The sequence below is a fragment of the Strix uralensis genome, chromosome 14, assembly GCF_047716275.1.
Source record: "Strix uralensis isolate ZFMK-TIS-50842 chromosome 14, bStrUra1, whole genome shotgun sequence".
In the NCBI taxonomy this organism is placed as follows: domain Eukaryota; kingdom Metazoa; phylum Chordata; class Aves; order Strigiformes; family Strigidae; genus Strix; species Strix uralensis.
In genome coordinates, this window is record NC_133985.1 from 20,701,674 (window position 1) to 20,712,648 (window position 10,975).

General features: G+C 46.3%; 2 protein-coding genes and 1 long non-coding RNA gene across 3 annotated transcripts in view; 1 reads left to right on the forward strand and 2 right to left on the reverse strand.

Annotated features, from left to right (window-relative positions):
* PCBD2 (pterin-4 alpha-carbinolamine dehydratase 2) overlaps nt 1–3,989 on the reverse strand; it is a 25,478-nt gene extending 21,489 nt beyond the window's left edge. Inside the window, exons 1-2 of the mRNA XM_074883633.1 lie at nt 3,470–3,989; nt 969–1,100 (exon numbers count right to left, since the gene is read on the reverse strand). Coding sequence (XP_074739734.1) covers nt 969–1,100; nt 3,470–3,571 — 234 coding nt within the window. The 5' untranslated portion in view covers nt 3,572–3,989. The remainder of the gene's footprint in view (nt 1–968; nt 1,101–3,469) is intronic.
* On the forward strand, nt 1,969–6,602 carry LOC141949724 (uncharacterized). Its single transcript, XR_012630843.1, has 2 exons — nt 1,969–3,158; nt 6,112–6,602. It is a non-coding gene; the product is annotated as an uncharacterized LOC141949724 (long non-coding RNA).
* TXNDC15 (thioredoxin domain containing 15) lies at nt 4,050–8,336 on the reverse strand. The gene is made up of 5 exons (XM_074883627.1): nt 8,202–8,336; nt 7,643–8,073; nt 6,907–7,070; nt 6,573–6,703; nt 4,050–5,706 (listed from the first exon to the last, which is right to left on the reverse strand). Exons 1-5 carry the CDS (start codon nt 8,251–8,253, stop codon nt 5,510–5,512), a joined length of 975 nt encoding a protein of 324 aa, XP_074739728.1. The 5' UTR covers nt 8,254–8,336; the 3' UTR covers nt 4,050–5,509.
* Between the last annotated feature and the right edge of the window lie 2,639 nt (nt 8,337–10,975).

The following is a 10,975-nucleotide window of genomic DNA, read 5'->3' on the forward strand; positions in this document are numbered from 1 at the left end:
AAAAGCTCCTGGCCTGGGTTTAGGCATAGTCAAGTAAATAAGCATCTCACAGCACAGCTCTTGGTCCCTACACACACCAACAAAGCCTGGAGCTCGCTGTGTCCCTCCTGTAGTGGGGAAAGAACCAGCTCAGTGAGAGCCACTGCCCAAACAAAACCCTGGGTCTACTCTCCCACCCCAGAAAGCGCTCACCTCTCCTTCAGAAACAGAACAGGAAGGAAATGGATGCTCTGGGAACGTGACTTTTTTCTAAGCAATGTCATGATTCCTCAGAAGGCTATTTTTTTAGGGGAATGCAGCTGACCGCAGATCTCAAGACAAATTCAGTATTTCTAAAGTGAGTTTGGAACTGATGTCCAAGACGTGTTCTTGTGGGTTTGAGACATGGCTCGGGATCCTGACTCCAAATAAAAACCCAACAGGGTCTAACCAGCAGCCTGCCATGCTGAAGACACTGTGAGATCAGCTACGACGATTCATTCGAGAATACAGAACTCTGTCTTCCTGCTTAGAAGGGGAAACGTAACCTATTTTCCCCACATTATTTGCCAAAAGTATCTGGTCTTATATTTACCCATTTTTCTCGAGTTTTTCACTGGCAAAAATGAACTCCACTGTCTATCAGTTACATAATTCCAGCATTCATTTAAGACCACTAGTGATGAAAAAAAAAAATCAGGACCAAATATTATTTATCTAATCCCACAGTACCAACCCTGACCTTGACCTTAATATTATAATCAAGGAATTGTAATATTAGAACAAATCTACTTAACAACTACAAAACGGAATTTATTTACTCCACCTAATGAGATCAGAATCAGAGAGCAATCCGTTGAGGCAAACCCAAGAGGGTTTGGCCCCACAAGGATACTCCCAAATTTCTGAATACAAATATTTTCCCATCAGAATCGTATGGAAATGAAAGCATTTCCTTTATATTAAAAGTGGTATATAACAATAATTACCTGATTAAAATTTTTGAAATTGAACTCTTTGTAGATGGCATCTCTTTCGCCTAACTCAGACCAGCCCGAAGCTTTGAGATCAAGTAAAACTTGGTTCCTCTCCTCTGTTGTCAACCAGTGAGACTGCGAAGACTATTGAGGGAAAAAAAATAAAAACATGACACGAGTGAGGCTGAGGTTCTCTTTTGTACAACGGTAAGAATACCACACGATGAAATTGTGGTTATGTATTGCAGAAAGGTAAGGAGGTAGAAAATTCACTGCACAGTTTCTGTTTATAATTTCACAGATCAGCGTAACTTAAAACAGCCAAGAAACACCGTTTCTGTTTGCTCAGTTAAGTTTGGCTAAATGCTTTTGTACAAAACAAGTAAAAAACAACAGGCTCTTTCACAGGAATGAATAGACACCAGCATACCTGTACCCATCCCTTTTTCAAAATTCCACTCTGTCATATAAATAAAGGGTTACTTACATTATATGCTAAATGTACAAATATAAGGGATCAGGGAATATCTATCTATTCCAAAAGACAGAAGCAAAACGGGAGATTGTATTCTACCTAGCTCGTATTTTACTATTTCTAAGAAAGCAGGAATGGATTTAAAGATAGCACACACTGTGGAGTTCTACAAGCAACAAAGAGCTGATTAACTAACAGCAAAAAGAAAAAAAATTGACAATACAGACACAATTACAAGAAGTTAGAAGTTACTGGTATAATCACTAGATTCCACAAAGCACGTATGTTTAAATATGTCTTATTTGAAGCAAAAGGAGTCCTTTGTAAGCCACTGGGAGCATGGTCATAACAGATTACACTATCTGCTTAAATATCTGTATCAGTGCCTGAACCGCTCACGAGGCCAGAAGCTGACCCAGAGGAAAGTTCTATGGGGTGTTTGGAAGAGGTTTGATATTTTTCCTAAAAGCAGAAACTAAGGGCATGAGTGATTAAGTTACTTAGACGATGTATTCTAACAGATGGGACACAAACTCCTATTATAAACACAATGCTCTAATGGGAAGAACCTTCCTCCCCAGTAGAGCAAAATTCAGATTGCTTTGGTCTTTATATCAGCAGCTGGCACAACTCTGTGAGACCTTTGAGAAAGGGGCTGAGCAATTTTGCTCCAGGGCTTCACAAAGCCATTCGTTGGTCTGTGGGCACCCACCGCCAGCTCAGCAGCTCAGGGTAATTTTTGCCTTTGCCATCGGCGCTGGCAGCGCTGCTACAGAGACCGGCAGAGCCCCAGTGCCACCAGATGGGGCTGCGAGCCCGAGCAGAGCAGGAATTAACGCAATTAATGCGACCTCAGCAAGGCTTTAAGATGCAGGATGGCCAAGGAGCAACATTTGCACCAATAATAAGGGATAAAAAAACCCTCAGACTGCGTAAATCAATCTAACAGCATCACTGCCACCGCTTGTGTTCAATTGGATACATCCAGTCCGAGAGATGGGTTTTACAGGTCCCAAACTGAACTAATTTAGGCTCTTTAGGCTTCAAATGCAACTTTGGACTTGCAAGAATAGAAATATCGATTTGTTGTTGCTGTAACTGCAGTTGCAGGCATGATTTTCTTACATTCGTCTTTTTCCAAGCATATATAAAAATTGCCCATGCTAACGGCTGTCTTGAAATGTGTTATTTTATCTGGCACAAGATGAAATTAGCAGGCTAATTTACAAAAAATCATGGGGGTGGGGTTTTTTTAAGATAGCAAAGTCCAGGACTGTGAGCAGGAGACAGCACAAAGTCCGTTCCCCTGGCTGGCAGCAGAGATGTTCGCTTAGTTTTAGGGATGTTGCCGTTACCTTCCCTGGAGCTCGCCTGGACACATACAGGTGTTGACGAGACAACGCTGCAATTTGAAATCAGATCATACAGTTTTTAACAGAAATACAGAGACAGAGTTTGATGCAGGCCCTGGCACACACCGATCGCAGCATTTTGCTGAGGAATAGGTTGCGAAGGCCACGTCCTGAGTTAGTCCCTCCAACCTTTCCCAACTCTATTCAGAAAGGCAGCAGAAAGCAGCAGGAACTTGCTTGTAAAAGGAAAAAGGTGGGAGATGCCATTTGCTCTTTCATGATCGCAGGGCCCAGCACAGCAAATACGGACCGAGCACACAGGGTGACTGCACCGGACCCGCGACACACACGGATGGACCGGAGGGTTTAACCCAGGTAACCGGTAACCTTCCTTGGGAAGAAGCTCAGGGGAAGAGAGTCATTAGTTACATTAAAAAATTAGTGGAAAATATTGCATGCTTGAGGGGTGAAGGTCTAAACCTGCGCGTGCTTCGTGTAAAAAAAAAATAAAAATAAAAAAGATGGAGGGGCGGTGGGAAGTAGGGAAGGAGGGACGGGTGGCTGCGCCCCGAGCACCGGGCCCCCCTGCGCAGCGCCCGCACACCGCCCCCCCGCTCCAAGCCCCGAGGCCCCGGCCCCGCCGCCCTCCCGCCCCGGGCCCCAGCGCGGCCCCGCCGCCCCCTCACCATGGCAGCGCGGGTCCCGCCGGCGGCTCCCCGGGGGGCCGCGCCCGCCGCCCGCCTCGCTCCCAGCAGCGCCAGCCGCAGGCCGGCCCCGCCGCCTGGCATGGCTCCGCGCCGGCCTGCCCCGCGCCCGGCCCCGCCTCCGCCGCCCGGGCAGCGGGAGGAGCCGCCGTCCGGCCCCGCCGAAGGGGAAACCGAGCGCGGCCGGAGCGGGGGGGTGTGTGTGGGGAAATGGCGGGAAGGAGCTGCGCCCCCTCAGCAACAGCCCGGCTGGGGCAGCGGTGCGGGAGCGGAGCCCCCGGGCAGGAAGGACGGGGACGCCGGTAGAAGGGGAGGGCCGAACCCCCTTCTCTCCGCAAAACCGGGCAGCGGCTCAGAGCGAAGTCCTGGCCTGCTTAGGCCGTGGGTGCCTCTGTTTAAATCTGAGCAGGGACGTTTCCTTCTCAGTGCCCTGGGATGGCACCGAAATCGGCACTTTCTGGAGCAGAGGCAGCACCGTTTTTAAAGACATCGCTATTTGGTTAGAGGTAGGGAGAGAGCCCTGGGCCTCTCTAACTGGATGGTAGAGGCAAGAATGTTCCAATTTATCATTCAAAATCGTGAATCTTTATTAATAAAATACTCCCTAGTTTTATCTTCAGTAATACCAAAGTTTTATCAGTGCAGTTTCCTTTTAACACACAGAAATACAGCACCTCGACTTTCCAAAGGGGGAAAGATACAGCCACCAGAAAAATACCTGAAGAACGATGTTGCAGGGATATGAGCTCTTTGTCAGACAATAAATCTGAACGTAGTCTTTGTTTCTTCTTAGCTTAAGTTTGCACTCAAAAGCTTCCTATCAGCAAGCCTCCACCGTGTATAGAATGCTGTGCAATCAAATAATCCAAATAGCACACAACATACCAGTCCATACCTTATTCAAAGTCTTCCATACCAATTATAACTAAAAACCGTATCAATTCTTTCTGTAGGCTCAGCTGCAGATTGTGCAACCAGCAAACACGCTAGGAGAAATTTAAATAAATCTCAAGGCTGGCCTCACTAATTTAAGCAGCTGATCTGTACTTCAGAAGTTGCATGTTTTTAGTCCTGTAAGAAAGCAGCTTAAAAGGTTACACTAAAAACTTGATTTATTTAAAAAATAGTAAGGTCAATGAATGCAATTTAATTTTATAGGAATGTGGTAAATAAGTAGTGTATATACACACAAAAATAATGAAGTGAGCTTTGGAAGTGATGCTAAATCTTACAGAGAACTGCTACTAAGTCAAAACTCACAGAGCACAGTGAGCAGGGAAACCAGCATCTAACCCCAGCACCAAAGGCAGGAAATCATCACCCTGTCGAGTGACACGCTTTTGAATTGTTATTGCTGGTATACAATGGAATAACTCATCTGAAGTACACTACTTTTTAAAACATCTTTTTCTTCATAGTTCATTTTACTGACAGACTAATTTAGCAACATCACCATTCACCAGCATTTTCCTTTAAAACGTTCTATTTTGGGAATATACGAGCCAAAAACCGAGTATGATCTGTGTGGGCCAACACATCCCAATTCTGTGGTGCTTATACATCGTCCACACAGAAGCTTTAGTTTATACTAATCTGTAGGATCTGTAAAAGATCCACAGATTGCACCAGAGCAGAGGCAACTCTGCTCCTGTGCCAAGCAGCGCCACGTGTACAGGCCAACGCGCTGGCAAAATCTTACTCCATCTACAAAGCGCAGGGACCTCTTCAGAAGAGCAAAGTAGAACTGTATCACCTATTTACATACTTTAGTCCATGAAAAATAAGCTGATCAGAGCAGCTTAATAAATACTTTTTTTAGTTCATGTTTTTTTTCATATTTGTTTACTTACCACATTTTTAGATGTTTTATAGATCCAGTAGTTGATAAATAAAGCAGATTTTTAGTCAAGATTATAAATTACAACCAACAAATTCAACAGTTCATTTTTATGTACTTCTAGTCCATACAAATTCCCGCTTTACCGCTACCGGGAAATTCTCTCCTTATTTCAGCACCTCAGATTATTCCTGATGTTCGTGCTCTTGTCCTGGGATCAGCCACCGAATGCTCTCCGTTCGAACGGTAGCGTACATGACAAAGCTAGCCAGGAAGAGCAAAGAAAAGAGAAGCAGCCAGTCTATGCCTTTTGTCAGAACGCTAGGCAGGGGGCCCTCCCAGTCTTCCTGGGTCACAGACACGTCGCTTTTAGCTTCTATACCTAAAAAAAAAAAAACACAAAGCCCTTGATCAGCACCAATAATAATCCCTAAATATGGAGAAGTTGGTTCTATTTGGAGCTTTGTTCCTGTTCTCAGACTGAGGCGCGTGTACAGTTCGACTTAGAACTTTGGCGAGATGGTCCTTTTATGTTAACGTATATCTAACATACAGTTTATTTACATAAAAACCGATTGATTTTTATGTGTATTTTCATAATAGGAGGCTTGTTCCATCCTTCCACAGCACAGCCTTGTGTAAGTTCGCAGGGGTTTTTTATTGTGGAAGAGTTTTTGTGTTATTTTGAGTATTTCTGCTGTATTAGCAATGTAAAAATTTATAATCTCTAATGAAGGCCCTCGTAGGCCTATATATGTTTTTTGGTTTGTTTTGGTTTTCTTTACAGAAGCACAGAAGGACCAGAGAGCTGGCTGGTGCTAAGCTCAGAACGTGGACAGCCAGATCATGGAAACTGGAATCGTTTTGTCTCTTCCAGCACAAGAACTGAAACCATCCTATCCCCTAGCTGCTGTCAGCCTTATGTGGCACTGGCAACGATCCCAAGGTTCATCTGCCTTTATTCCCAAATTAAGTATTTGGGCAGGAAGATGAGCCCAATCCTTCTAGCACCCCCTCCAGTTAAATCCCACTGCTTCCCCCTACTCCGTGACAGCAGCCCAGTGAGTTGAGTTTCTGCTTTCAGCACGCCCCAAAATCCAGCAACTGATTATATAAACCTCTGCCAGATCTTCTCAGGGTCTTCATGAAATTCATTTTAAAGAACAAACAGCAGGGAGAGGAAAGCCCAGCTTGGAGCTAAAAGCCAGCCTGTTCTTCCTACTGACACATCAGGGCTGATTTACATACCTGTTTGATTAAAAATGAAGTCTTTCAGTGTTTCCAGCGTTCTGTCTGTATGATTAAACCTAGCCATAGGTTTAGCACCTTGGAAAAGGAGGATATTTGGTACAGCAACAGTTCCAAATCTAGTTGATAAACTGGTGGACATAAAACAAACACAAAGCATGAAGAAAAAGAAATCCACTGGAGGAAGAAACAAAGATAGTCACGATACAGGAAGTGTCAGTTTTACTAAATTAAATTGTCACTTTATAAGAAAAAAGAATTTACTCCTGTTTTTAAAACATAAAGCTTGCTAACGGAAATAAACCGATGCTAGAGCACAGGAAGTGTGAGTTACCTGCTGTGCTGAGATGCATCCAGTGCCAGGAAGCGAAGGGTTGGAAATGCTCGAGGTAAAGAGTTAAAATGAGGTGCCAGACTGGCAGAAAAGCGGCACCACGGTGTGTAGAACAAGACTAACGTACAGTCACTGCTATTTGGGTTTAAGAACTCCATCAGGTCCTTAGAGAAAGCAGAAGACAAACACGGATGATTACATATTTAACAGAATTAAATTCTACGTAGGAATGCATCATTCAGCAATCGATTAGACACTTGACAATATTTCAAGCAGCTGCACATCTTTTTAACCTTTTTAAAACAGATGGAGAATTGTATTTAATCTTTTTTGAAGGCTGTTTGAAAAGTTTACTACTTAAAAATATATACATACATAACCATTAGAAGAAACAAACTAGAAATAGGCACTGGCAATAAGTGCCATTAACAGTTTCAGAGAGAGACACTAATTTCACGCAGCATAAAAGCTGACAGTTCACTACAGGCACATGGATGAGAGACACAGGCATGTGGACTGAGCTGTATCTCCATTTTTTTCTGCTCAGAATGACACAAAACACCTCCTTGCCCAGACATTTTCTCTTTTTCATTCTCTCTTTTCAGAGGACGTTTCACAAGGAAATTCACCAAGTCAAACGCTGACAGAAACACACACACGGTGCTAACGGAGCATCTCCCACCACCCTCACGCATTCAGACCACCACCAAGCAGTGCAGGCGAGCGATCCGCTTACCTGAGACACGTTCAGGATCTGCAGCGTGAAGCGGTCGATGCCGGTCGCGTTTCTCTCCTCGCAGTTCACTTTGGGAGCTTTGGCGCTGTCGGTGCTATTCGACTCCTCGGCGGGCGCGGGCAGCACCGTCTCCAGCGCGGCCTGCTCCCGGCCCTGGCTGCCCGCCTGGCCGAGGGGGGCCGTAGGGCCGCTCCCCGCGCCGCACCCATCGCCTCCATCACAAGCCCCGTTGGCGACGGCGGCGGCCTGGCCGGCCCTCGCCTCCCCCGGCACCACCGAGAGCACCACGGCCTGCTGCGCGGGAAGCCCGCTGCCCAGCATTGCGTCCGCCATCTCCGCAGTCCGGTACCGCACCGGCTCGCCGCCGCCCTGCGCGGAGCCATCCCCGGGGGAGCGGGGCTGCCCGCCGGCGCTCTGCTCCGTCACCGCCCCTGCGCCGGGAGGGAGATGTCAGCTCCGCGCTGCGGCCGAGGCCCGGCCTCCGCGGGGAGGCCCCGCACACACCACCCGACCCCTAGAAACCACCGCGGCTGCCAGCGCCGAAGCCCACCGGTCTCACCTGCAGGAAGGGCGGCACCGAGCGAGGCCAGCGCCACCAGCAGCCGCCACATCCTCGGCGCGGCCCCTGCCGCCGCCGCGCTGCGTCTCCCCGGACAACGGCCACTTCCGCCGGAGCGCCGGACCACTTCCGCTTCCGGCGTGCCACCGCCGTGCGTGCGTGCGTAGCGCCGCAAGGGCGGCGTGCCGCCATCTTGTCTTGGCTCGGAGCGTAGAGGCCGCGGCGGGGCGGGGCAGCGGTTCCGCTCAGGGACCGGCTCACGGAATCACAGAACGGGAGGGCTGCGGGGGAGGGAGCGCAGGCCGCAGCGGCCAGGACACGATCGCCACCGCCGCGTTCGTCTGCGAGCTCCGAAAGATTTTCACGTGAGGAGACAGGAACCTGCTAGGGCTCGGAGAGCAGTGCAAGACAGCGAGGCAGAATGCAGCTCAGGTCCCAGGCCCTGCTGATATTAACAGATCGGTTTGTTTTAACCAAGTTGTCTCTCGTCAGCCCCGCTAAGCGCCCCAGCACGGCGGCCCAGGGCCAAGCCCACCGACGGCTTTTGGACCCGGTGTCACGGGACACGCTGCACGGGCTGAATTTCGGTCTGCTGGCGCTGCCGGAGGTCGGCAGGCATTTCACTGTTGATTTAAATTAGTTCAGGTCGAAGATTCTTGCAACGAGGGAAATGTCATCCCGAGGACTTGACAGGATGTTACGATTGAAGGGTAATTGAGAGGGCACAGAAACGCACCCTGTAATTCGTTCCAAAAGCATGTTTTGGTATAACCTAGGATCGCAGCCCTAAGGGCCTGCTGTGACCAGGACTTCCAACAGCCACATCTGCCTGTCCACTATAGAGAAGCACAGAGTCAGTTTGGGATATGTTTTCACATGAAAACTAAACTTCAGCATAAACTCAGGCTCGCGTAAGGGTAAAAGCCTGCAAACTAAAGGTATATTTTTTAAGCCAAAAAGAGAAGATGAGCCCTTGTCCATCAGCATATCTACCAAAGCTCCAAAGCTGAAAGGTGAGATAAATAGTCTGGTATTTATTTTAGGAAGTAAGATAATACTCCTGTCACAGAATTAGTTCTTACTTGAAAGCTACCAAGCTGAAAGGTGAGATAAATAGTCTGGTATTTCTTTTTAGGAAATAAGATAATAGTCCTCCTGTCACAGAATTAGTTCTTACTTGCTTTCAGTTTAATAGTTAAGCTTCAGGACTATTTGGGGCATTTTGAAAAGGAACATGCACTTCAAGTGCTGATACCCCCTTTTTTACAGTGTTCCTTAAAACTGCCAGCACTGCACAATGAGATTTTGCCAAAATTTTGTGTCTGTCAAAAAGTGAGTTAAAATTATGACCTAGGAGAGTATGAGCCACACACACACACTGGAAAAAGGCAAGGAAAACACTGTACATGCATATAAATAAAGATAGCTGTCAGCTTTATTACAGAAATGGGATTTCTGTCTGTTTTTACTAAGGGATGCTTATCCAATGCTGTCCATTCTTACAGTGCACATTTTCTTCCTTGAAATTTTTTCTTTCAAAGTCCAATTTGCATAATCATTAATATTGAGGACATAATAGCTTAAAGATCTAAAACATGAGGTTTGCACATAGAGGGAAAATAATTAGACCAACTGATGTAGACCAAGTATGCTTGAAAGCAAGAGTACATAAGGAATCCAAGTTGGTGCAGACTAGTCAGGAAGAAGCCACGCCATTTCCAATTGTCCTCATCTTTGGGCAAAGCGGCATTTTCAACTGGAAAACAATTTTCCTTCTCCTGGCCAGGGACTGCATGTGGTTCACTGCTCTGGACTCTGCTGTCAAGGCCTAGAGTCTCCCGTACCGCAGCCCTGGCTGGTGTCGATCTCAAATACAAGTGATGATATTCCAAACCTTTGAAATAACGGATAGCTTTCTGGCAGCGTACCTCCATCCAAAACAGTTCTGTGGATTTAATCCTAACAGAGTAGCCTTCCTCCCATAGCACAAATCAAAAGGTTTGTGCAAAACCGTATTCTTCTTTATGGTGACTATAATAAGTAACCTATTAATGAAACACAAATGAACTCCCAAGAATTATAGTCAGGCTTTCTCTTACCTAACTCAAAACAAACACACTATCCCAGTGCTAAAGTATCAGAAGGCTCATTTCTAACAATGCCTGCCAGTTTTGTTACACAACTGTTTTCAGTGGCTTCCATTTTTTCTGATTTTTAATGCCAAATGCATGTTTTCAGGACAAGGTCTAGTAAAATAATACATTGTTTTGCATCTATTCAAAAATCTTGGACACATTAGAAAAGCTCTGTTTGCCAGGGAATGATCTGAAACCTAGCAAAGAGGAGGACTTGCAAAATATGAGTCTTTTGTTGCACCCATGAATAGACACCAAAACTTGGTGGTCATTTGTGCATCTTAGATTTCTGCAGCTGGACTTCCCCAAATTTCAGTCACACTGAGCAAACTCCTTCACAGGCAACGTGGCAAAAGGAGGAGAGAAAGAGGACATGGACTGGGACAAAGGGGCAACATCAGGACCTTCACCCAGACCAAGGTTTCCACTCACATATAATCCTGACGGCCTCACAGCTACGACATTCTGTGTATTCACTAGTGTAAAGGTGAGGCAGAAGAAAATGTGAGAACCTTCAAGTCAGGAGCACAGGCTGAGGTCACCCAAGCAACTTAAACCTACACCTGAATTTGGGATGTGTTGCTTTGTAATCTTTGTTTTCTCAACGTGGCTGCAGTTGGAAATTTTTATTTAAAAATA